At 50.2% G+C, this 26400-nt stretch overlaps 1 protein-coding gene across 1 annotated transcript in view; it reads right to left on the reverse strand.

Moving 5' to 3' along the window:
- Positions 1-817: 817 nt before the first annotated feature.
- Positions 818-26400, reverse strand: part of PLXNA2 (plexin A2) — a 211449-nt gene continuing 185866 nt past the window's right edge. Inside the window, exons 18-32 of the mRNA XM_028530930.2 lie at positions 25345-25584; positions 24482-24625; positions 23968-24202; positions 21806-21948; positions 20823-21091; positions 18886-18952; positions 18562-18708; positions 17750-17909; positions 17271-17374; positions 13247-13346; positions 12081-12271; positions 10619-10788; positions 7895-8107; positions 7080-7230; positions 818-5805 (exon numbers count right to left, since the gene is read on the reverse strand). Of these exons, the coding sequence (XP_028386731.1) occupies positions 5710-5805; positions 7080-7230; positions 7895-8107; positions 10619-10788; positions 12081-12271; positions 13247-13346; positions 17271-17374; positions 17750-17909; positions 18562-18708; positions 18886-18952; positions 20823-21091; positions 21806-21948; positions 23968-24202; positions 24482-24625; positions 25345-25584 (2430 nt within the window). The 3' untranslated portion in view covers positions 818-5709. The remainder of the gene's footprint in view (positions 5806-7079; positions 7231-7894; positions 8108-10618; positions 10789-12080; positions 12272-13246; positions 13347-17270; positions 17375-17749; positions 17910-18561; positions 18709-18885; positions 18953-20822; positions 21092-21805; positions 21949-23967; positions 24203-24481; positions 24626-25344; positions 25585-26400) is intronic.

Raw genomic sequence — 26400 nt, forward strand, 5'->3', positions numbered from 1 at the left:
AGGTTTGAGAGTTATCCACATCTGCCCTCTTCACCAGCTGAGAGTGGAAGTATCGCCCACACACTCTGGGGTGTGAGCAAGGAAATTAGACCAACGGAGGTACCGACAGCAGAGGGAGCAGGATGCCCTCAGATCAGCCCACCTGCTCCATCTTCTCCCTGTCCGCTGTGCTGGGTCTGGAGGCGCACACTGTCTGGCACCTTCCCCTTGACTCCTCGTAATCCCTCAACTGAAAATAAGAGACAACAAAAATACCCTTCTTGTAGTATGGCAGAGACATTCCTTTTTCAGAATCCTTATGGTTTTCACCACAGTGTAAGCCTGGGGAGGGCAAGGACCCGGGCTTCCTCAGTTTTTATTTTATCCCTGGGCACATGCCACAATGCCAAGCCATGGTAGGTGCTTAATACAAGGTTTGTACAAATGAATGAATGTAATTTCCAGGAAAGGCTAGGAGCAGCCTCCTCATTCTGAAGAGGCCTCATTCACCCCTGGGCAAGTGCCTCAATCCAAAACGCCTCTGCCCTGTCAGTCTTTTGTTGGAGAAAAGCTATATTCTGTGGTCTTGGGGCTAGAGGGCAGTGTTTACCTACTGGTACAAGCTGGAGCTGTGTGTGTGTGTGTGTGTGTGTGTGTGTGTGTGTGTGATGTGATATGACTGGACCTTAATAAGCTCTGGCTCCAGAGAGCATTCCAGAAGTCCCTCAAAACAACTTAGCTCATCTGTACGTGATACCCTGCTTCTCAAATATGCCGTGAAATATTCTTCTCCATGTATGCTGCTGAACAATCAAGTTTACTTGAAGATTTAAGGGTATTTTTTATCCAGTAAACTTTATTTATATATAACAACAGTACAAATTGTGTCCTTGGCTTGCAAAATAGGAGTGTTTCATATTTACAATAGGTACACGATAATATATTAGAATAACAAAAAACCCTATTTTATTGGAACGTTTTAAATACTTAATTTTCCTTGCAATTTTTTATTCCACAACACCTGTAAAAACAACAAAACCAGACAACTATCGTTGCATTGTCTTAAAAATATATATAATACAGATTCCAGTGTGTCAAGAAGAGTGGGTTTGGGTAGGAGAAGTTGTGGGGAGAGGCAGGTGGGCTCAGGTCCCTCGTCTCACGGTGTAAGGAGCTTGTCCCTTCCTCCCTGACACACTTGAGGGCACCTGCTCTGTATGGAGGGGACTGGTTTCTATGTTACTCTCCACCTGTAATGCCAGTAAGGAGGGCAGAAAGCCAGGCTGACTGAAAGCCAGAGGATCAGCCCACCTTCCTTGAGCTTGGACAGGAGGAGCAGGCTGCGCAAAGGTAGAGCCCGGTCTGAAGGCAGAACTTCTTTCAGGTGAGGAGTGCAAGAGGAGGGCGTCTGCGAAGGGCTGAGAATCTTCGGTTTGCTTGCTGGGGGTTGCCTTGTGTGACGAGTAGTGGTCTTGATTCTCTCCCAGGACTTTCCTGATTCCAAGAATGAAGCTCTAGCCTTCATTGGTGGCACCACCGAACCCCAGTAGCTGACACCTCACTCACCAGGAAAGCCAGCAGGAAGGGAGGGGAGAAGAGATTTGGAGTTATGAAGAGGATGCGCCATTTCCTCAAAGCTTGTTGTCAAGGCTTCTCCTGAACTTCACCCCCCACAAGTCTCCCTGTGGGATCCACTCCTACATGTACTTTTGTGTCTAGGAGGCTGCTTTGCATTTTCTCACCCATGGAGCCTCCTCTGCCCCCAGTCTCAGTTCTTTCCTGTCTGCAGCCAGGCCACAGGAACCACTGGCTGAGAAAAGACGGCTTCCCCCAGAGGCTCAGTATTTAATGGCTGTGGGTTAATGGGGCCAGGTGTGGCAATAGGAATGCACCTGGAGATTTATCAGCCAGAGATTTTCAGGCATTCTCTGTATGTTCTGCCCAGGCCAATTTTAGTCTAGCACACCCATGCATTACTTCTGTTTCATGCACAGCAGGGCCAGGAGCCTTCACTGCTATTTCTTGTCCTAATTTGGTAGATATGAAGGAAGATCAGGAGTTCAAGCAGCAGGGGAAGTGTCACACACAAGAGACAGTGACAGTGGAAATGAGGGAGGCTCTATTGCCCCAGTAAAGTCTCCTGAATAAGGTAAGGCAGTTGGGTTGGTCGGCTTTCCTCCTTCTTTTAGAAAACTCCTGCCCCCTGCAGGTGGGCACAGAGAACTGTACCTGCTAAGCTGGTGGCAGGAACCAGCAGTCTGAAGAATGTAAATTTGCAAGAAGAAGGCCCTTCCTGGTCTTGTTGGTTGCTCTTTCTCAGCACATGAGCAGTGTCTAGAAAATAGTTGCAGGTCTGAAGGTTCCCTGAATGAATGTAAGAAACCGGTCCCTCGCTGATCCAAGCCTCAGTGACTGAACTCTGCAAGGAGGCGGAGAGCTCTGCCAGGGGTGGATTGGAAATGATTCTGAGAGATGTGCTGTGGGGAGGGGAGGGAAGCCAGCGCAGAAGCATCTGACACAACGCTGAGGGCAGGGAGCTGCAGCCAGCCGGCCGGAGTGACTTGCTCCACCAAGCCAGACATCTTGTCCATCTCCACGTTGCCCGTTAGCGCCCTGCTTGCCAAACACATTTCTGGGGTCCTGTTCCTTTTCCAGAGATGTGTCTCTTGTGCAGATCAATAAAACAAAATGAATCTGGATTGACTTCTTTCCCTGCCTCCCTCTAAGATCGATGGCTTCATGTGGGGGAGGAGCAGTGACTTTAATACTCTTCACTCAAGGTCAAAATAGCTTCAGATTGGATAATAGTGAGGAGTTGAGGCCAGCCAACTTCCTCTCCTCCCTGTTCCATAGGGCACCAGTTCTTGGTGACCCAAAGTCAAGAGCTGGTGCAGGAGAGATAGGTGAGAAGCCAGGGGGGAAGTTGCCCTGGGTTGAATCCAACTGACTTTTCCTTTATCTGAATTCCTTTCTCAGGGGATGCTCCTCTTCCACTTCCTTTGCCACTCCAACTTCCCCAACTCTCTCATGGTATCCTGAGAAATGGGGCCAAGCCACTCTTGCCAACTCTGGCTCCTCTTCTCTCTACTGTCCAATCTGTACCCCATCCCGCATCATTCTCTACACTCTCCAAAAACCTTCAAGGAAGCATCCTCAGCAGCAGTGGACACCAGACGTAGCTGCTGGGAGATACCCAGGTGGCTGCAGAGAGGTGAGGGATGTTAAGATGCAACTGAGATGGCTAACTTGCTTTTACATCTTGGTGGAGCCAAGTCCGGGATGGCAGTTTGAGCAGTGGTGTGATCAGAAAACCTCAATTCAGAGCTCAGAAGTAAGACGAGGTGGGCTGGATTTTTTTGTGTGTGTGGGTAGCACAGTTTCTTGCTCACATTCCTCTTTCCCACTTCTTCTCTTTTCGTCTCCATAAGCCATAGGCTCTGAGATGATAAGTTTTAGGTGCTGTGAAGAGTCAACACTTTTTGGCTTAGTGAGGAAGGCCAGTGGTAGTATTTCTTTCAGGCTGTTAATAGGGCCCAGAGAAACTTTAACAGAAGTGGATTATCAGAAGAAAGTGGCCTTGGTATGGCTGGTTGTGAATTATAATGAAAACAAGCAAGTTTCCTGAGTATTTTTCTGAATGCCCTTCTCTTCCCATTTGTCAGCTGCATTTAGGCAAGAAACTAGAGCTGAGAATACCAGGCAATGTCTGCTGTGTGGTGAGCTCAGCAATCCCAAGCCATACACCAGGGATGAAAGCCAGTCCTCAGAGCTCCCCCACCCCCAGCCCTTTCCGGGGAATTCAATGTGGTCAGCAGAGCCTCGAGAAGTTGGACTTGTTTGGAGGTATATCAGGGCACAGAGATGCTGGGGCCCAGAGTTAGTCACAGAGGAAATGACCCTGGTCTGGTCTCTCTGGGGATGGCTGGTCCAGTTTCTCACAGCATTGCAGCCCCTTGAGAAGTAGGTAGACAGAGGAGGTTGGTCCTCTCCTGCCTCCCCGCTTCCCATCCCTTTGCCTTTCTCTTGTCCTCCTTTGTCCACATTTTGGTGCTGCTTGTAGAGAAGTTGGAGCTGTCTGCTTGGGTCCTTGCCAATGTGGGAGGCTTGGAAACTTAGATGGCTGTCCTGGTCACCAAGGTCCTGCCCCCAACAGAGCCATTTTCCTCTTGACTCCCACTGGCTTCCCCGGGTCCTCTGGACTAGGGTATGGAGCTTTGGTCTCTTTGTTTGGAAACTACACTCAGGAGAGCTGGTCATCATGGTTTTAGGTGTCAGCAGGAGAGAGCAGGGAAGGAGCCCAGTGGGAAGCCACCCTCTTGTCCTTCAAACTCTTAAGGACAAGAGAGGCAGAAGACAGTCGTGTGGGGATGCTAGTCACTTCTCCTGAGCAGGTGCTCACTCAGGAGCTTCCACATATGAGTGAAGGGTTGTCTCCCCTCTCCAGGCACGAGAGAATGAAAGAAAGCAAGCATAACAATAAATACTGCAGCTTCTTTAACCTATGCTCTTCAAGTATTGCTTGCTGTAAACAGTGTTTCATTTTTGCTTTCTCTTTAATTGAAAAAACCACTAGCGGACTGGAATGGAATCCGAAGCCAAACACCCATGCCCCCACACGGAACCTCCCCGAGGCCTGGCCCACATGCCTTCAAGCCCTTTCCCCAGGGTGCCTTGGTTATGACAGTGACTGAAGTAAGGCAGAGCTGCTCAGTGTCCTCAGGGAGGCCAGGCGTCTGGTCTGAGAGGCCCACCTCTCCCACACTTCTGTTAGTAACTTTAGGGAAATGAAAAGTACCAAAGATCAGCTCCTCATTGGTTGAGGTTTGGGATTAAATAAAACAAAACAAACACACATACACACATAAAAGAAAATAAACAGTAGCAATAAGCATTGGTACTCTGGAGACACATATGTCCTCTCAAGAGATGAGAATATACAGGTGTGTGGTCTGTAAAGCTCGATTTCCCGTTGGCCAGGCCGAGCTGCTTGATGGCTTTGCAGGTGGTGCGAGTTTGATGGTTCTCACGCTCTTCTGGCTGCCGGGGTAATTCCAGGTTTTACTGGCCTCTAGTTTTGCAAAGTGTTTGGTGCAAACTTGTGCTCATTCTTCTTCTCCTCATTTATTATTATTATTATTAATTTCAAGGGAAAAGAAACAATTGTTTTCCCTTCCATTTTCCCCAGCATCTCTTTGCAGGTGTTTTCTGGCATTTGGAAACAGGAGTTAGATAAAGAAGGAGGGACAGGGGCGAAAGAAGGAAGTGGGGTAGAAACCAGAATTCAACAAAAGCTGGACGGGATTAACAGGGAGGTTTTTGTTTTGTTTTATTTCTGGTTTTCCTTTTTCTTAAAAAAAATTAAATAAAGTTCTCATTATTTCCCCAATATACATCGAATGAGTTTTCATGCAAAGCAGCAGTCACAGAGGCAGAGCCGGCTCAGCTCGTGCCTCTCAGCTTGAAGAACCGCCTCCTCCATGGCCCTGCATCTCCCCGGCTTCTCTCTTGTTCGCCCTGGGGACGGTGGACGCCCATGGTCTCTCCCTGCAGGAACCACCTGTGAGGAAACTTGGCTAGGTTGGGGAGAGGGGCCCTCCCCTCTCCCTGAGATGGGGTCTCAGGGGACAGCAAGCTCTGGCGTCTGACCCCCTTCACTTGTCCTTCCTTCTGAGACTCCCAGTGTGACAGCTTTCACGGGTCCCTCTTCCCAGGAACGGGAGGCTCCATCTCTCAGCTCTCAATGGACATAGCATTTATGAGCTGTTCCACCTTGTATGCCAGCCGCTGGCGCCGGGCCTGCTCGTCCTGCTCTAGTGCCCCAATGAGCTGAGGAACAGAACAAAGGTGGGGAAGACTTCAGGACTCAGCAGACAAGACGCCACTTCCCAAATCCTCCATCCTTCTGCCTGCCTTTCCATTCTGCCCTAAAGAACATAACCTTAAATAATGTATATGATTAACTCTATATATGTGTGTGTGCATGTATGTTTATACAGGGTCCAGCAGAAGTAACGCCTGCTTCAGTGTGGTTGGTAGGGTAATAATATGGGTGTAGTAATTTATAGTTTTAATTTGAACATTTCACCTAAAATATCATATAGTGTGCTTGAGTGTGATATTGGTATATTGTAGAATTATGTGCTTATGATCTTGTAATAAAAAGGGGCATTATTTGTGCTGGACCCTGTATATGTATGTATGTATATATGCATGTATATGTATGTCTACATATGTACATATACACGTGTGTGTGTGTGTGTGTATATATGTATATATATACACCCTTGAACAACACAGGGGTTAGGGGTGCTGACTTCCCACACAGTAGAAGATTCTCCTGAAATTATAGTCACCCCTCTGCACAGGAGGATTCCCAGCAGCAGAATTAACAATGCAGGTTTGACCTTTAACAATACAGGTTTGACCTATGCAGGTCAACTGAACTGTGATCAATTGAAAAAAAAATTCCTATACAAATGGACCTGCACAATTCAAAACTGTGTTGTTCAAGGGTGAACTCTCTCTCCAAGGTGTTTAAAACAATATTTGGCATACAGGAAGTGCTATGTAGGTGTTAGCTACTACTACTATTCTTATTATCATATAACATTAACTACTATTAAGTATTATCAACATTATCACTAGTACTTCCTTCAGGTACAATGCTAATGTGTGACTTGTGAATTCTCTGAAGCTGTTCTATTTAACCTCTACTCATGTTAAGGTCCCCCTGCATACCTGAAATGTAACTGACAGGATGTGCCCAAGTACAAAGAAGAGTCTAATTCATTGTTTAAGAAAGAATGAAGTTAATTGTACAACACTTTCAAGTGGAAAACCATAACATTATTAAAAGTGTTATTTATTGCATTAGCAATGAGTAAAACACAATGCAATGTGTAAGGAAGTACCCAAGGAATCAGGTGAGGCTGCTTTCTAAGGGAATAGGAATGCCTTTTGAGCTTAGGTGTTTTTGCCCCCATGTTTGTGTTTTCTAAATTACTCTCTGGTACTGTTATTCAGAGACTTCGACAGGTGTTGCGTTTAACTGCCTTGCTTGCTGCATGCTGGTTTCTGTCCCCTCTGGGGCCCTGTCTCACCTCTTCGCTGTACTTGCTGACGTAGGAGTAGATCTCATTGAGGGCACTGAGCATGTTGAACTCCACAGCGTGCAGGCGGGACTGCTCAGCGAGGTAGGCGTTCATGTCCTGGTCACTGATAGCAGGGAGCTTGGCGATGTCTGCATAGTATCTGTGTAGAGAGGACAGGCTCCTGGATGGGAACTCAGCAAATGTCTGCCTACACCTCCCCTGAGCCCCGGCCTTTTGTGATCATGACGTGTCCCCATTTATTCGTGTCTCCCTGTTTCTCTTCTGATGTGGCTTCCTCTGGCCTCTTCAGTGTGAGGTTAAGGCATGGAGGCAGGCCCCCCTAAAAGGCCAGAGTCCATCCAGCTTTGAGCTCCTGGCTCTAGTGCCCCCTAGAGTAGTTAAAAACCCAGACTTTGACCAGACTCCTTATATTGAAATCTCAGCTCTGCTACCTGCTAGCTCTTTGACCTTGGGCAAGTTACTTACCCTCTCCCAGTGGCAAAATGTTCTTAGGGAGATGATAGTAACACCTACTTCACAACTCTGTTGGATGTTTTAATGAGATGGTACAGACAAAGTCTTTATTACAGTGCTGAGTACTTAGCATGTGCTAAATAAATGGTAATTAGGATGATGACAATAATCTGAGTTCGGAGGGCACCAAACTTCCCCTCCTCCCCACTGCAGGAAGTATAGACTAGGGGAAGGACCAGGATGTGTACAAAGGTACCAAACACAGTTATGATTCCTGGATGAGCGAAACTCACAGGTTGGGGAATGGAGCAGGCAGACATGGCATGGGCCTGTCCTCGGGTGCTACTGACCTCTCCACCCAGCTCTTGTAGCTGGGAATGTCCTTGGCGTACAGCAGCTTATTGGAGGGGGAGTCCTTGCCCAGCCGGTGCTCTGAAGTTGAGCAAGAGTCCATGAAGGTCTGGGCCACCACGGAGAGGCAGGCGTCCGTGATGCTGCCTTTGTGGATGTCAAACACAAACTGGGGGTTCTTGATCACATTCACCCAGAAGCGCAGAGGGAGGCTGTAGGGAAAGACAGAGCAGACCCTGAGGGTTACGCCTTGGCCACATCCCTGACGGTGTCTGCTAATATTCCGTCCGCCCTGTCCCCCAAATACAAAATTCTCTCTCTGAAGGGCAAGAAAATAAAATAATAGAAAACTGGTCCAGCCAGGTCTGCTAATTTAGCTTAAGCTCTTCCTGATCCTGAGAGAAAAAGAGAGATGCTATGGTACCCTGATGGGGCACTGGCCCTGCTCTCTAAGAACTGAGGGGTGGGAAGGGCGGTTCTGTTTCCTCCTGGCAGCCTTTTCCGAAGGCCTCCATGCCCCCAGGGCAGCCCAAGAACAGAGAACTGCACAATTTTCTCAGAGCTTCAAACAAAGCCACCAGGCTCCTAGAGTCCCTTCACAGTGCCCATGGCCATTGTCCGGAAGTACACAGCCAGCAGCCCTGAGCATGGCCTCAAAGAGGGCACAAAGGGCGCCACCTGTGTTCCCCGCCCAGCTCAGGCTGCTTCCCAGGGCAGGCCGGCCTGCCTGGGCTAAGGAATGGGCTCCCCTGGGGGCAGTTCTTTCATGACTCTCCCCAGGCTTTCCTGTTTCTGCGCAGGGGCAGAGGGAGAAGACGACGCCATTGTTGGCACGCTGGAAATGACTCACTGTCGCTCAGTTTTTCCCACCCGAAGAGGAACTGATCAGCGCTTAGGAAAGTTCCTTCTGCGAAGTGGGAATTTATAATCGGAGCAGAATGCATTTTCTCTGCTCCTTAGGCCAGAAGGAGGATAAGCCCACTTATCCCCCTTCAAAACCAGAGCAGCTGCTGTTTCTCCTTCCTTTTCCAACTCTGCCTGCTCCTCCAGCTGCCTTCGGGGCCTTAACTCTTTGGGCTCCTCTGTGGAGTGAGCTCTGTCCCCTGGCTTGGCTCTCCGGCTTGAGCTAATGCTCCAGCAATCCAGCCTACCTCTCCATCTTTTCCTGACTCTGAGGGACCCCAAACTTTCCCAAATATCTCAGTCCTGTCAAGTCTTGGGAAAGGCCTGCTTTGCCCACTTGAAGCCCTTCCATTAGGATTTCTGCTTATCTTCCAAAATGCAAGGCAATCACTCACTTTCCTGTAAGCTGAGTGATCCTGTAAGCGCCTCCTGGGAGGAGCTGCCTCGGCTGAGAGGTGACTCATCTCTTCCACCCTTCCCTTCCTCCAGCAGCTTTGGAGAGCTCACGACACTCTTTGTTTAGACATTAGCTATTTGAGGTCTGGAGAAGGGGACTCTCCCCACCACAATAGCAGGGTAGGGAATTTCTATAACTTGAGCCAGGCTAGCAACAGAGGACAGACAGATGAAGATAATCCAGAATTTTCTTTTGATTTCCCTGAATCGGCCTCCTCCCAATGCTGGGCTGAGATCCTCCAAAGCAAAGGAGACACCCCTGCCCTGCCCATGGGGACACAGGCAAAAGGCCTGTCCGGGTGAGGTGCGTGGTGGGCACCCAAGTCTCTCCATTTCACTCCACTGTGATCAAAGCTGCAGACTTTGATGGGCTCAGCAACCACAACACTCCAGAGAAGGAAGGAATTGGGGTTGGGGTTGGGTATTTCCAGAGTGTTTTTTGGGTTGCTAGGACTTTTGATTCCCAAATAACAGCCTGGGCCCATCTGTGTCGGCTGTTTTCTGAAGAGAGCGCTGACTCCAGACAGCTGTGTGGGCTGTTTGCCCAACCCAAATGCCTGGACCTCCTTTCTCCACTCTCTGTGCTCTTTTCCAAAGGAAGGTTTTTGACTCCAGCTCTTAGCCAGGCCCTATCTGACCTGCAAGCCAGACCTTAGCTTAGTTTTGGTTCTAGTTCAAGCCCAGGAGAGAAAAGTCTTACCCCAGCAGCCCATGGGAGCTGCTGCCCCACTGCTGGGTCTGTTGAGGTTACTTTTAGGGAAGAGAGTCATGCCTGCAGGACATCTGCCTGCTGCTTCCTGAAAGCCGTGGGGTAATAACCTGCCTTAAGGGATCAAGTTTGCAGCGACACCCTCCTAATAAGTGGGCTCAAGTCTACAGCAGGTGTGAGCTCTCCAGATTGCTGGCCACCTTCCCTGGGATCTCAGTTGAACTCAGGGCTTCCCGATCTCAGGAAGTGCCTTAGATTCTGCCCTGCTCAGAATGCCTGGCACTGCCTTGGCTTTGAGGCTCTGATGCTAGTCCTCAAGTGAGGCTCTTTGTAGGTTCCCCCAGCTCCCTCTTCCTGACTACTAGAGATCTCAGAGTCCAGGGGGAGGTGCTTCCTGGGGAAAGGTCTCAACCTAAAAGGGCAGAGCTCAGGTGTGTGTCCTAGTGCTGGGCCCTAAGCTAGGCGGGCCCCACTTGGTGGCAGTCTGGGGACCGTGGTGGCTCTGCAGAGCATATGTGCGCTGTTTGTCCAAAGAGCCTGGGCCTGCCAGCCACGGTGAACAGGCTCCTCCATCCCCCTGGACCCTGTTGGTCCCAGCCCACACAGCTGGCAGCGTTTCCAGGCTACACCTCCCTCTGGGCTCTCCAGGGGTTACCAGTTGCTTTTCCAGGTGTGCCGCACATCTGTGTCGTGGATGCTGTGTCTGTCTGCCTGCTCATCCAGGAAATCAAACATGTACTTGATGGCCAGCGGGAGAGCGCTGCCCCGGTGCACAGTGCTGAACAAGGTCTCAAATAAGTCGTCCACAAACTTCTGCAGGGTTCCCTGGGGAAGGGGCAGTGGGAGAAGATGAGGTGAAGGGTGGGGGAGGGGGATAGCAGGCAGCAGACGGGCAGACCAGATGGTGCCTTGGACCAGTCCTGCTTTGGAAATTTGTCTGCAACACCAGTGACACCAGGCTGAGCAGACGGCGTGGTGGGGGTGGGGAGGTGCCTGTTGGGGTGTTGGGGAGGCGGGAGGGCCTAAATGGGATGCAGATTCCTGGGAAGATCTCCACCAATGTGCAGCCACATGCCACATTTATGCTGTGTCCATGCCAGGAAGGAAGACATCCAGTGCTCTGAGTCTAGGCTTCCTATGGGGAATGGGGGCACAGGCCGATACAACAGGGCATCTAAAGAACCAGCCGGGGGACTGGGGGCCTCCTGGCAGGAGCATGGCAGGACCACAGATACTCTGCTAGGAAGGTATGAAAATGCTTATGATGTTAGTGGCCTGGGGTAAGAGCGGTGTCTGGAGTGGGGCTATGAGTGAAGGGTCCAGATCCAAGAACACTCAGGCATAGCCCTGACCCACAGGGCCTTTAGGGCTTCTGGGGAGGGATAAGACAGGCCTGGGTCCCACAGTTCACAGGTTCAAGGAATACCTCTGAAGGTTAGGAAAATGTCTAACCTTTTCTGGTGTCACTTTGTTGGTCTCTCGTTGGCCTTTTGGGCAAAGCAAAATTTGAGACACATAGTTTGATGGTATCTTTCTGTGCCACTTCTAGGAGCAAGTCTGAGAGCTGTAACCTGATGCCAATGCATTAGAATTTCTGGGGCATTTCTACGGGGTCAGTGGGGGAGTGTATTTGAAATCTAGCCCTGCCTGGCCTTTGTGAGCCATATGATTGCCACACTTATAGGCACATAGTAGTCCTCTGCAAGCGAAACTTCCAGCACTGCTGCCTCACTTCCATCAGCATTTGGGGGAAGATAGCATGGGGTGGGGGAAGGGCACTTTCTCTGGGATTATTGGCAGGACCAGGCCTTTCTTCATGCACTCCCTCCTGTTGTGGCCAGAAAGTGGGTAGAAAAGGCAGTGACGGTGAAGGCCAGCCTATCTGTTCAGTTAATGCCAATAAGAAAAACACAGTATGTTCCTAAGGGGTTAGGGTTCCGATGGGGGAGCCACTCCTCTTAAGGAGTAGGCCAGGAGCAACAATATCATTATGATTTTTCCTAAAGGGGAGAACACAGCAGTGGCTGCTGGGAGACCTGGGCCTGCTTGTCTGGTAGGGTTCCCTTGAAGGTCAGGCTCTATGAAGTCCTCCCGGGGCAGAGTAGAGCAGAAGTTACCTTCGTGGCCAGTAACCGGGTCAGGTAGATTTCCGACACCATCTTGCTGCCCCGGTCACCCTCCTTCTGGTCTCCGTGGTCGTGGTTCTTCACCAGATGCCACACCTTGACTCCGCTCTCCAGGTCTGGGGTGATCATGGGGGCCCGTGACCGCAGGCTGTCGGGGCTGCCTGTGTACCTGAAGGAGGAGTCTGAGGAGAAGGGGGCAGTGGAGGCCTGTGAGGAACTGATTTCATCATCCTTGCCTGATGAATTCTTCTAGAAGCTCACCTGCTACGCTCACTCAGAATAAACCAGTTCCAAATGGAAGGGGACCCCCGGGACCTCCTATTAGGGTGAGGGGTTATTTTAAAGATCCTTGGTTGGCACGAGGACAACCTGAAGCTTTTTGTAAAAAGAGGATTTAGAAATTCTGTGAGCTAGAGAGACCCTTGGGCATTTTGGAGTTCACCTCCCCTGATGCTCCCAGCAAAGAATGATCGATAGGTAAAATGTCAAGTGGATATTTCCGTAAGGGCTTTGATAAAAACCTGGATGCTAAGGAGCTGTGAGCTGTAATCCTTCCTCATTGAAGTCAATGGGGCACTTCTTACTTGGGCCCAGAATGTGGAATTGCCAAGGCCTTTTTGGAGTGGCTGGCCTCTGTCCTTAGGTGTCCTTAAGCTGGACAGCCCAAAGCCTTAGTGCACATATGAGTCCAGAAACAGAAAACAAGAGAGTGAAGCAATGGAACCTCATTGTCCAGACGGCACTAGGGGTCCTAACACTCCTCAGTGGTAGACAGTCTAGGATGGCTAATTTATTGCCCAAACTGGGACAGTTTTGAGAGTAACAGGGGACAGTAGTAATTTAGTTAGCCTAAGCAATAGGCATAGACTGGTATGTGCGGACCGCCTCCATCCAGGTGCCCCTCTGGACCCCCTGGACTCCCTCCCCAGGTAGGGCTGTTGAAGGAAGGGCACATGGTGCCACCTGCTCCCACCGCTCTGAGGAGGTGGGCTGCTCTGGGAATGACTGGACTGGGGAGGGATGCACATGAGCGAAGGCCTTTCGCTGAGGCCGGCAGCAGCAGACGCTTCCTGCTATTAGAAGGGACAGTGAGTGGTATCTGATAGGTCACAGAAGACTCCCTTCCGAGCTGCCCAGGTTGCCTTCCTGGTCCTCACCATATCTGCTGATGGACGTCCGGGAGATGCTGGCAGAGGCAGGGATGTTGTAGGAGGATGTCTGTTTGGGGACCAGAGCCACCACTGATCTGTCTGACACCTGAGAAGGGTATGGAAGATACAGTACAGGTAAATGTCAGTGTTTTGGGAGACTGAGTGGTTAAGAACTTCTACAAGGTACCCAATAGATGTGGAGTAGAGCAAGGAGTTCAGGAATACTCAAACTAACAGTTCCTGCTGTCCAACATGGCAGCTACTCACCACCTGTGGCTGCTAAGCACTTGGAATTGACGGTGAGTCTGAACTGAGATGTGCTGTAGGTGTCTGCACGGAAGGGTGCTATAAATAAATGTTCAGTACACAGCGGGTTTCAATGACTTAGCACGAGTTAAAAACAGCAAACTACCTCATTGATGATTTTTATATTTATGACAGGTTGAAATGATAATTATTTTAGATCAGTTGAGTTAAAGAAAATATATCGTTGACTTGGCTGGTGTGGCTCAGTGGACTGAGCACCTGCCTGTGAACCAAAGAGTCACTGGTTCAATTCCCAGTCGGGACACATGCCTGGATTGCAGGCCAGGTCCCCGGGAGCGGGGGGGGCGTGCATGTGAGAGGCAACCACATTGCTGTTTCTCTCCCTCTCTCCTTCCCTATCCCTCTCTCTAAAAATAAACAAATAAAATCTTAAACAAAGAAAATATATTGTTGACATTAATTTAATCGGTGTATTTTTACTTTTTAAATGTGGCTATTAAACATTTAAAATTACGCATGTGGCTCGCATTATATTTCTATTGGGCAGCACTGGGCTAGACCCGGCCCCTCTTCATCCTGGTGAGTCACGGACAATGATTACCATTTTACGGACGAGGAAATTGAAGGATCGAGAGGATAAAGCAACAGCTTCTAAGGTCACACAGGACCTGGTGGAGCCACTGTCTGTAGCCAGGTCTGTCAGGCTCCAGAGCACATGTTCTCCTCATTATGTCCTAATTGGGACTTTATTTCAAGTCACAGTGGTCTGAAGTACATTTTCCCTTCTGGCTCTGATTTCTTTCTGGCCTAGGTCCTCTACAGCCTGGGCCACCTTGAAGAGTTTCTCAAACAGAACAGCTGCTCTTGGAGTCAGAGAGAAAGATGGTGTCTTGCCCATTCTCCCCGAGGGTGCCCAGGCTCAGCACCTAGCCTGGAGGGCAAGGGCTGATGAATGAGGAGCCACGCTGAAGACATTTGGGACCATTGAGATTTAAGATCAGCCTCCATCCAATAAAAATGGAGAATCCCCAGAATTGTGGCGATCCAATTAAACCCCTAACGCACAGGGAATAAAACAGCTATAATAATGTTATGGGCCATAAAACATTCCTATTAAACCATTTTTTATTTTAACAATTTTTATGAACTTTATAAGTTTGATTTATAGCTGCACCAGTCATAAAACCATCTTTCTGGGCCTTAAATTGTCAGTCCCTCTCTCCCACCAAAAAAGAATTAAATGTTAGGAAGTCGAACTGTAAATGAACATTAGCACTAACGAGATTCCCTGATAGTTGGGTTTAGTAGTGGTGTTTAATTTTACCCTCCCTATAAATCTATAGGAGCCCAGGAAGTTTTTTAACATCTCTTTGTTAATTAAGATTATGCAGATTTTCTCCTGCAGGAGCTCCAAGGACCTTGGACCCCAGGGAGGATAACAAGAGGGTAATGCTTTGACCTGATTGACTGAAAGCTGCAGGGCTTTGTGCTCTGCACAGGCCTGGAAGGTGCCAAGGATCCGCGGTTCCCAGCCGGGCACTGCCCTCAGGACCACCAGCAGTTTGCACCACTGGCCCCAGGTCTGGAACTGAGAGGGGGATCTCCACCCCTGTCTTTCAGGACCCCTCCTTGCAACTGACACCCTAGAAATGATCTTCTGAAAGACTGGCAGGGGCAGGGGTTTACATTCCCAGAAAGGACATGTCACCCTATCATTTATGGTTCGTTGTCACCTAAAGGAAGATTCACAAGATGACTGGAATGACCACAGTTCAACTCAAGTCCAGGTCTTGTCCCTGAATCTCTCTCATCCTCAGTCTTTCTTTCTCTTGACAAACAGGCAGTGCAAATCCATGGTCAAGATGTCTGGCCAGGTCTGACCTTAGCTCTGCCAATTCCTGGCTACATCACTCCAGGAAAGTCACTTAACTGCTCTGTGCCTCAGTTGTCTCATTTGTCAAAGGGAATAGTAATCTTGTGTAGGTTTGTTGTTCAGAGTAAAGGAACTGGGGCCAGAAAGGCTGAGGGCAGTGCCTGTTGCCCAGCAAGTACTCGGTCAAGAGCTGGTATTAGGGCTGCTATTATGAGCAGCATCATCATCACTAGCTCCCGATGGGAAGAATAATCCCTGTGGTCCCCTGTCACTCAGGGCTAGCATGTGGGAAGTGCCGTGCACTCGGTAAAACTCAGTAAATATTTGAGGAATGAATGAATACATGAATGATAAATGACATCAGGGAATTGAAAGCGCTTTGTATGATGAGCACTGTAAGAATAGAATATTCCATTCTTCTGATTGGGAGCCATCAGACGGACAGCCCAGTAACAGCATGAGGGCATCACAGAGAAGAGAGGCCCCACTCCAGCCCAGGAGAAACTAATAATTTGGGGGCATGATCCTATTCTGTTTTGCACTTTCTTTTCCAGCTCTAATTGGTTCATTACAACTGTTCTACAGAATATATTAACACCGTGAAGTGGGGGTGGGTTAGGATCAACACAGAATGTTCACAGCTCCGTGGATGTAAGTATGTATCCTGGGCACCTCACCTATTGTTTCTAGTCCTTCCAACCACCTTCACAAGTCGGGTTGTTATTTCCATTCTACGGATGAGAAGTCCAAGTTTTCCAGAGATTAAAGTCATACCACCCATGAGCAGGGACTTAATTACAGCTCACAATGTCCTTTGTCTTTCCACCAGAGCACATTCCTTCTGTCTGGGGCGGGGAACACAGGCCAGTAAGGGGATGCAGCCTGGAGAGGAGCGCTTCAGGGTTCCCACAGTGCCCCCAGCTTCACTCGTGCCCTGGGAGGCTCCCCACCAGATCCTGTTGGCTGTTTGGGCCCCCAACTTCCTGGTCACTGGCAACTGGGTGCCTCCGAGCCCAGCCTGCCACCCCCTGCGCCCTCCCTCGTGAGGCACAGACACAGGAGGATGTTATTAATCAGACAGTCCCAATGGGCCTTGCAGCCTCAGGCACTTCCTCTGGTTGGTTTAATTTCCCTTGGTGTCTCTCATTTAAGTTTCTACTTTATTATTTTTCCCAAACCTGCCTACTGTGCTTACTCTTACAGAGACCCCCAGCCTCAAGCAGCGGTTACCATGGGAGGGAGAGACGGAGTGGATAACTCCTGGATCTTTTGTTCTTTAGCTGGGATTTTTTTTTTTTGATTGTTCATTCAACAGGCAGTTGAATTCTGTCCGTGTGCTAAACACTTTACCTACTATGTTTAATCTATCCCACATAACTTTATGGGGCAGGGGTCACCATTAACCCCATTTTACAGAGAAGAAGGACAAGGGCTTAAATAATTTCCCCAAGGACACAAGCTAGCAAGTGGAAGAAAGACCTGAAGACAAGTCTATGCAACTTTCTGGTATGTTGCGGATGAGAAGCCTCAGCTGCATTCGTAGGATGCTGAAGAGAGAAAGCAGCGGACACTGATGGTGGCTGTTTTTGAGGAGGACGTTGCAACATGCACTTTTCCTGCAGGTGCAGGGCCAAGAGGATAGCAATGCTTCGCTTTACCCCAGACCCGTTACATCAGTTTCTCAGGGCGGGTCTGGCGCTCATGTTTTTGATAAGTTCCCCCAGTAATTCTAATGTGCAGGCATGGCTAAGAATCACTGCTCTAGAAAGAGGGAGGAAGAGAAGAGGAAAGATAAGAAAACCCCTTTTAGGCTTTTAAGGGCCTAGGAGACATTTGGGACAAAAGTCCTGATGCAAAGCCCCTTCCCAAACCAAGAGGCCCCACCCTCACCTGATAGTGCATCAATGTGTTGAGGCGCTTCCAGTCACCCTCGATCTTGGTGGTGATGTCCTCATCTTGCAGCACAACCCTGGCGATCCGGCCTTGACGCCACTCTGGGTAAAGGGGTGGTGCAGGTCACCATGAGGAGGTGGGGACTGCTGGCCAGGATCACCCAGTCCTTGCTCCTCTAGGCACCTGGCAACCCTGGCTTTTCTTAAGCTGGTACAGTGATAGCACTTAAGATGTCTAGGCTCCATGGGGTCCAGGTGGGCGGGGGTGTGGGCCTCACCAAAGGCGGCCACATCTGAGTAGGCAGTGCCCTGGGAGCAGTGTTTCAGGGGCCCCTTTCCTGGGCAGGACCCAGTCCCGCCCCCGGGAGGGGCCGTATGCAGGGCAGGGCTTCCCATCTTCCCATCCTTTCCCCACAGTGCAGATGCCTCCTGGAAGCTGCCTCTCCACCCTTCCCCACTCTCAGCCAGGCCGCCTACCCAAGTCCATGTCAACGGCCCTTGGCCGCTGAGAGTAGGGCACGTTCTTGTAGATGGCATCGAGGATCTTCTCCTTGACCTGTGTGATGGTGTCACAGTTTAACACTTTCACCGGGATCTCGGGACTGTTCTCATTGTCGGGGTTGACGCAGTTCAGGATCTACAAGGGGCCAGAGAAGAGGAGCAGGAAGGAGTTGAGGGAGAAGTTGAGGGAGAGGAATTGAGGCCTTGGAAGGAATCTCTCTTTCCATGGCCCCTCCCCTCATGGGAGATATGGGGTGCCTCTCTGTCTGGGCCTCATTTTCTCTCACCTCCCTGCCCTTGGCCAATGACGGCCTGAGTCATTCTGCCCACCTTGTGTTTCTCAAAGAAACGGGACTCTACTTTCTAGCTCCTGGATGGCTCAGAGGAGCTGTGAGCCTGGAGCGAGTTGCTTGGGCTTCAGAGATGGCTCCAGGTGTGTCCAGGGGTGGCTTCCCCCTTCCCTAAAGCCTCTCTATCAAGAGTCCACAGGCTCACGTTCTTTCCCATCATGTCAGCTTCCTCATACTTTATGGTGGGCGATTTTTTTTCTCCACCCAATAATATCTAGGGCAAACTGAGGCACTGCGAGCTCTTTAGACCCACCAAAGGAGGGGGGGGAGAAGGTACCCAGGTGGGTCTGCCTGCCCTTGATACACCTGGACTTGCTTCCAGGCCAGTCAGCCTCCCAGCATCTTTACTGACCCCTCAGTCTGGCTGTGTGGTCAGAGGGTAAAGTGGGGGTAGGGGGCAGAAGGTTCACACTGTCCCCAAGCTTCCAGCCTCCTCACCAGGGTCTTGTACTCGATCTGCTGGCGGATGAGCTTGTCCTCGCTCAGGGAGTAGCGGGCCTCGCCTGTGATGGCATCGATGGGGCCCTTTTCCATCTGCTGCTTGATGGCGCAGTAGAGCATGAAGAGCGGCTCCCCCGCGCACTCCTGGGGGCACAGGCAGGGCAGGTGGGTGGCAGCACCAGCCTCCTCCCCGCTCTCCTGACCACCTGGCCAGGTGTGGCCCTGTTCCCAAGGGGGTCCCCATGCAGCCCTGGTGGCCTGGCTACTCGGAGCTGCCCCCACCCTGCTCTCAGCTGTGGCTCCCATCTCACTCCCACTCACCTTCAGGAACTTGTGCAGGAGGAAGGCAAACCAATTGGTCAGCATCTTCTCAGCCACTGACTCTGTCCTGGGGAGGGAGAAGGAACGGGGTCAGACCTTTATGAAGGGTCGCAGAGCAGGGCCTGGTTTGTTGTGGGCACTGAAGGACACAGGGCTGGGAGCCAGGACACCTGGTCCTAGCTGGCCAGTAACCACAAGTGTGACCTTAGACCAGAGATTTCTTCTCTCTGGACCTCAATTTCCTGTGACAAGGGAATGGTGCTGTGGCCTGCAGATAGAAATACCAATACCCCATCCCACAGGGTTGCGAACAGCCAGTTCTCCCTTCTCCCTTCTGGCCTCAGGGTGACAAGCAGTTTCCCTGGGCCTCTGGGAGTCTCTGCATGCCTGAATGCTGCGCTCTATTCTGCATGTCCAGAGCGTAGCTGGTACCTGCCCTCCAAACACTCAGAGTCAGACTGCTTGGGTTCAAATCCTGGCTCTATCATGCACCGACTGCGTGACCCTGGGCAAGTGATTTCATCTCCCTGGGTTCAGTTTCCCCATCCCTGAACGGGGATCATCATCATCATCATTGCCATCTCTCCCACAGAACTGCTGTCAGGGTGAATGAGGTAATACAAGTCAAGTGCTCAGAATAACACCTGATATCCTGTCAGGTGGGGTCTTGGATCCCAGCCCCTCAGGTAGAGAGCAGTGTGTGTGTTTTGCTGACAGGGGATCTGCTTCTTCAAGCACCGCCCCTCCCCCACCCCCACTCCTGGGCTGCAGATCTGGGGACTCAGTGAGGAAACAAAGCGGCTGTGACAGATCCTCAGTGATGGGGATGCCGGAGGGGTATTTTAACTCCCTGCACGTGGTGCAAATTATACCCTCTGATTGCAGTAAATCCCAGGCACTTGCCAGGGCTGCAGGGCTGCTCATCGATCTGGGCCTGGGAGCGAGTGACAATGCGGAAGAAATTGCAGCTTTCTCCCCCAGCCCCTCCCAGCCCCCCTCTCGGTGCATTGTGCCTGAGATTAGCTCTAATTTAAATACAACAGTTTTTAATGAGAGTTTCTAAGGCTCAGGTTGGCAGGATGGGGACTCTGTAGTCATAAAACAAAGCCCTTCTTCCTCCCTTCTCACCCCACGTGGGGCCTGGAAGCCTGAGCCCTCTCAGAGAAAGCTAAAGGGAAGGCCATGCAATAGATTTGGCTTATTCCAGAGCTGTGCTTGACTCCCTGGGGCCTCCAGAGAGGGTGTGAGCTCTGGGGATGGATGCCAAGTTCCAACCCTCTGCCAGGAAGATGGCAGCGGGGGAGGGGGCATGCGGTGGATGCTGGTGATTGAGATCCAAGGAGCTGGGTCTGGGAGGTGTAGGTTGCATCAGATCTCTCGCCCAGTGCTGTCCAACAGAACCTTCTGTTAGGTGGAAATGTTCTCCATCTGTTCTGTCCAATAGGGTGGCCAACATGTGGTGACATTGGTGGAATGTGGCTAGTGCAACGGAGGGACTGAATTTTACATTTCACTTCATTTTCATTAAAGGTCACAGGTGGCTACATATGTGTTGGATGTTGGACAGCACAGCTTTAGAAGCACAGGGAGGGAGAGAGACTGCGGGACAGGCTATCTCAGTGTCATCTTGTCCACGAGGAAACTAAGTAGCAGTGAGGCTATGCCACTGGCCCACGTTCACACAGCTAGTAGGTGACAGAGCTGGGGTTCAGGCCGAGATCCGAGCCAAGGCCTGTGCTCCTCTGTCGCGTGTTACCAGCCGCAGACACCACACAGTGCCTGGCTGCGGGAGATCAGATTCTGTACTACAAGATGTGCGGGCACAGGCCTTTCTGCGGAGGGAACCCTCTGGTGCTGTTTCCGGGACCTGCTCTCATGGCCCCGTGTCCCTGTGCAGGCAGGCACTCACTGCCCAACCAACCCTGGACACAGCTCACCTCCGGAGGAGCAGCTTGGGGTGGTTCTTGTTCTCCAGGTTCTTATCGATGAGGTCAGAGAGCAGCTGCTTGAGGACATCGGTGGCATACTCCAGGCGGCCCTGCAGGCCAGTCATGATGAGCGAAGCCACGTTGCCACGGTCACGCATGGAGAAGCTGCGTTGCAGCTCCAAGGTGCGGATGAAGGTCAGCAGGAAGACCTTGTTGTTGATGAGCTGGGCGAAGAGCTTCAGGGCCTTCTCCACGTGCTGCTGCCCGTTCCCCTGCACCTGGGTTGGGCGTGATGGGCACACCCTCAGAGGGCAGCTCTGGCCTCCTAGCCCGGCTCTCACTGGGGGCCTTCGCCAGCAACAATACCAGTGGTGAGATTCTCACCATGAGGCCTGTAACCACCACACCCACGATGATGTAGAAATGGCGGTCTCTGAAGCCTACAGTCTATTCTGACCTCCCTCTAGGTTGGCAGGGTTGGGGTCCAGGCCAGGCCCTCAGTGGGGATGCCATCCATCTGATTTTCCCAAGAATATGATAGGAGATACCTGGTAAGACCTGCTCAGCTTCCTCGTCTCCCTTTAGTCTCTGACCTGATTTATCATGGACAAAGATCTGGTCCATGATAAATCAGTATTTGTCTTGGTTTAGTAAAACAAATCATTTGACCAGCAAATGATCAAACCTCACAGAATCCTATGTCTTTCCCTAAGCCACCTTAAGTCCATTTGAGAATGAGGCAGAATTGCAGTTAATTAATTCAGTTATTAATTTGAAAGTGACAATGAGCCTTGCCTTGGAATCATCCCAGAGAGCCTCCGTGCCCCCCTTGGCCATGATCTTCCTAATTAGGAGTATGCCTGTCATGGTGATGCCGTTACAAGCTCTTTCTCCTCACTTTTCCGTCAGTTGCTGAGCCCCATCGGCCCACCCTAGGACACCTGGGCACTGTGTCCCCATTGTGCAGCTGGGCTGGTGGGGGCAGACATTACCTCCAGCTCCCGCAGGACAGGATGGTCCTCAATGCCAGGGAACAGGACTCGCATGGCATAGGTACGATAGTCCAGGTAGGGGATTCCTGAGCGGTCCAGGTCACTGGTCAGCTCGTTGATGTCTGTCTGGAGTTCAGCAAAAGCTACAAAAGTGCAGTGGAGACAGGGAGGCTCAGCAGGGGAACCCCGGCAAAAAGGGGAAGGTGGGAGAAAAAGTTTGTGAAGGAGGATGGAGGCTGGGGATACAGAAAAGGAGGGTTATAGGGGTACAAATCCAGAGGGATGGAGATATCTCCAGGCTGCCTTTCTTAGGTGGTGGGAACATGGACAATATCTATATTAGTTGCCTTTCTGTGCTTACCTATAATTTTGAAGTTTCTTTCTATGTATTACAAGTGTAATTAAAACAAAGAAAAAGGAAGAACACCATGACCTGTCAGGCAGGTGCTGCAGGTGCTGGAAGCAGGTGAGAGAGTGGCCAGCACGATCAAGCAAAGACTGAAACAGGCATCTTTGATCCACTTTTCCAAACCAGAGGGTAAATCAAGATGCAAAAACCTTGGGGGACCATAAAAATCAAAACTATAATGACACAGGGTCGATATTACCAAAAAATGGAAAATAACAAATGTTGGCGAGGATGTGGAGAAATTGAAACCCTCACACATTGCTGGTGGGAATATAAATTGGTGCTATTGCTCTAGAAAACAACTTGGCAGTTCCTTAAAAAATTAAACATAGAATTAGCATGGGACCCAGCAATTCTGCTCCTAGGTATCTACCCAAAAGGGTATCTGTTCGAATGCAGGAATTTGAACAGATACTTGCACACACATGTTCATAGCAGCATTAGTCACAATACCAATATGTGGAAACAACCCAAATGTGAAAGATGAATGGATACACAAAATGTGGTCTACACGATCAATGGCATATTGATTAGCCTTAAAAAGGGATGACATCTGACACATGCTGCTACATGGGTGATTCCTGAAGACATTATGCTGAGTGAAATACGCCAGAGACAAAAGGACAAGTACCATATGATTCCACTTATATGAGGTCCCTAGAGTTGTCAAACCCATAGAGACAGAAGGTAGAATGGCAGTTGCCAAGAGCTGAGTGAAAGAATAATGGGGTTATTGTTTAGTGAGTACAGTGTCGTAGTTGGGGAATCTGAGAAAGTTCTAGAAGTGGATGGTGAATGTACTTAATGCCACAGAACTGGGGGAGGGGAGAGCCCTGGGGTGTAGAGGCAGTGAGGGTTAAAATGGTCAAGTTTATGTTATAGATATACATTTAACACGCACACAAAAGAAACTGAGAACAAAACCAAACCTAGCCTTGGGGCACCCTGGCCATTAGGCCCTCAGCTGACAAGGGCAGACTTGTCTCTTGGTGCCCTCCTCTGCCCGCCCCCCCCCCCCCCCCAGCCAGCCCTGGCACTGGGAGGAGCCCTTGACCACCTTTACTCAGCCCTGCTCTTCCCTTTCATCCAGCAGAGGGCTTGTTTCTGATCCCAACGTTTGCAGCAAAGGGAGAAATGTTTTTATTCCTAATTGAAATGTTTTCCCAGAGAGCTCACTGGGTCCTCAGCCCCAAGGGACGCCAGATACACCCATCACCTCGTGGCTGTGGTTGCGTGGGAGACGGGAAACAACACAATCTCCATGCCCACACACATCCACAACCAAGGACAGCCGCGAGCTCAGCTTCAGAGCGCTCAGCCTGTTGTGCTGAAGGAAAACAAACCCTGGGGTGGGAGGCAGGTAAGATGCTCCTGCCTTTTCTGTCGCTGCTGCTGCTGCTTCCACATGCTCCCAAGGCATTATGCAAAAGGAGCCAGACACTCACATGTGGGGGATCTAGAGGCTGAGATTCTGACTGTGGGAGACTGAGGCTCTGAGCGGGAGAGGAAGGCAGCTAGATTGTGGCATGAGTCAGGGCACAGTGGACAGAACAATGTGATCGGCCCTGGGGCCTCCCTCTGGGCATTAACAGGACTTCTCTCGCCTGAGGACAAAGGAGACAGAGGTGGAAGCGGAATACAATGGCTGAGGTGGGAAGGATGGGAGTAAAGATGAGCATTGTGGGTAAGGAGGGAGGTAATAAGTTTGCTAAAGAAAGAGGGGCCCAGGAAACACGGGAGTGCCTCCACTTACCTTCCTTACACTCCAGGGCCACACGGGACTCCAGGTTGTCCATCTGCATTTGGAGCCTCTTCAGAGTGAGGTCGTTTTCTCGAGACTTCCGCTTGTAGGCAATGAGGACGATGATGACAATGATGAGGAGGAGGCTGCCGCCTGCCGCAATGCTGACAATGGCTGGCAGGGTCAGCAAGCTGTCTGAGATGACACTCACCGAGCCAGGAGAGAACACCATCCCGCCCACGTGAACCTGTGCATTGTACACACACAGACACTGTAGAGCCCTGGCATGCCATCGAATCCTTATCATTTCAGAAAGGACATGAGAGACCACAACCACACAGTGCAGTCTGGATACAAAACAACATCCTGCTGATGGTCTGCCTCGCTGCGCTTGTGTTCTCAGCTTCTAATTGTCTGACATGGAGATGAGATACGGAATAGCAGGAAGAGACAGCCTTTCTTACAACAGATTGTGCATGCATAGCGAGGAGGGGAGGGAATAATGAAAAGAAGGGGGCTCACTCACCATGACCTTGTGCTGCCCCGTGAGGTTGGGGGGCTCGCAGAGCAGCTGTGTCTCGGACACAGTGACAGTGCACGGGGTCTCTCCAACCAGCACTGTGTAGTTGAGTTTGGCACCTCCAGAGGCAGGGGGACAGAGGTTTTTGCCCTGTAGGCAACAGTAATCTTAATAAGAAAAATTGACATATACACTCAGAAGTTAATTGCCTTTTTAAAAAAAGATTAAGGAGAGAAAACGAGGAGGGAAGGGTGGCAGTGCCAAAACCAATGGGTGACAACACGGAGTTTTTAGAGAGGACTTTGCCACAATTTGGAGAGAAAGAGAGAAGGCAAATGGAGGAGAGAAAGAGAGTAGGAGACAGAGAGGAAAGGAAAGCAGAACACTAAACAAGTGAAAATTTGTGGGGGTTGGGGGGACACAAGGCACACCGATGGAAGTGGTGGAGTAACAAAACACTTGTACCAGGGAGCTGTGATCCCCCAAAATATGTGCACAGGTTCCAGTGGCCACAAAGGCAGTCAGTTTAGGTCCCAAAGCTTACAAGAGTAAACAGAAATATTCAAAGTGTTTCTCAGGATTCCCAGGTACAAGATACAGGGTGGGGAAAGAGTAGGTTTACAGTCATTTGTATGGAAAATAACACAATGATTAGGAAGTAATAATATGAGAATAAACTGTTTCATGTACTCACAAGTATGAAGCTACTTTTCCCCACCCTGTATATCGCCCAATGGGCCAACGCCTATAAACAAGCTCCCTTTGCAGGGGAAGATGAGAGCTGTGTGAGTCCATTATGTGTAGAAAGGAGAACAAGAAAGGCCAGGAGGGGATGCTCTGTACCATCCCTGTCCTCCCCGCATTCCTACCTTCAGGATGATGGGGGATCCTGGCTTCTGATCCAAGACTCCAGTAGGGCTGAGTAGTTCGAAGGTTGGGTTGGGGTAGTAGATGAACTTGGTGTCATTGTAAATGAGCAAGGACTGGACATTATTAAAGACAAATCCAAACTCATCTGGCCGTTCCACAGTGTCAAGGCCAGGCCGGTAGTCCGTGGTCAGAGAGGGTGCCAGGCAGGTTAGTGTGGTGGTGTTCACAATTTTACACACCTGAGAGATCCAGAGCGCAGCATTGAAACACCTAGCGAATGATCCCAGCCACCCCTCCTACCCTCTGCTTGCTTTGGCCACCACTATTAGGTTACTTGCTTATCTTCATTAGGTAGTGAACCCGTTGAGAAACAGGGTATGAAACTGATTTTGGAGGGGGTTGCATTTTAACCTCATTCATTCATTCATTCATTCGCCTGCTTGAGTGCCTCCTTTGGGCCAGGCACTGTACTAGGTGTTGGGGTTATCTAGTAAAATAGTCACAGCATATAGGGGGAGACAAATGATTCAACAAGCTTAACAGAGTCCTGGCAGAGGACTGGGAACACAGTAGGGGCACAAGCACTGTTAAATACATGAATGGATGTGAGGAAGGCCCTAGTGGGGTAGTACCAGGTGCTGGGGGACTGTCTGGGTGTGGCCATGAGTGTGTCTGTGAGTGTGTATGTAGGGTGAGGGTGACCCACAGAAGGTTTCCCTGGGAAGAAATGAATGAAATTTAATCTGAAGAATGAGTAGGACTTACCTAGACAAGGAAAGGGAGGGGGAGAGGAACAAATTCCAGGCAGACGGAACAGTAGCAAAGGCCCAGAGATGAGGGAGCATGGAAGGTTTGTGGAAAACTAGGATGCAATGCTGGGTGTGAGTGTGAGTGTGTGAGTGTGGAGAGGGATATGAGGAGAGGAACAGGACGTATTGTGAGACAAGTAATTTGCCAGCACACAGTAGGTGTTCAGTTAATGTTTATTGGCTACACTGATGAATGAAAAGGAGCCTTCAACTCTTTAAATGTTCTACTTAGGATCTCTCTCTTCT

The sequence above is a fragment of the Phyllostomus discolor genome, chromosome 14, assembly GCF_004126475.2.
Source record: "Phyllostomus discolor isolate MPI-MPIP mPhyDis1 chromosome 14, mPhyDis1.pri.v3, whole genome shotgun sequence".
NCBI classification, from domain to species: domain Eukaryota; kingdom Metazoa; phylum Chordata; class Mammalia; order Chiroptera; family Phyllostomidae; genus Phyllostomus; species Phyllostomus discolor.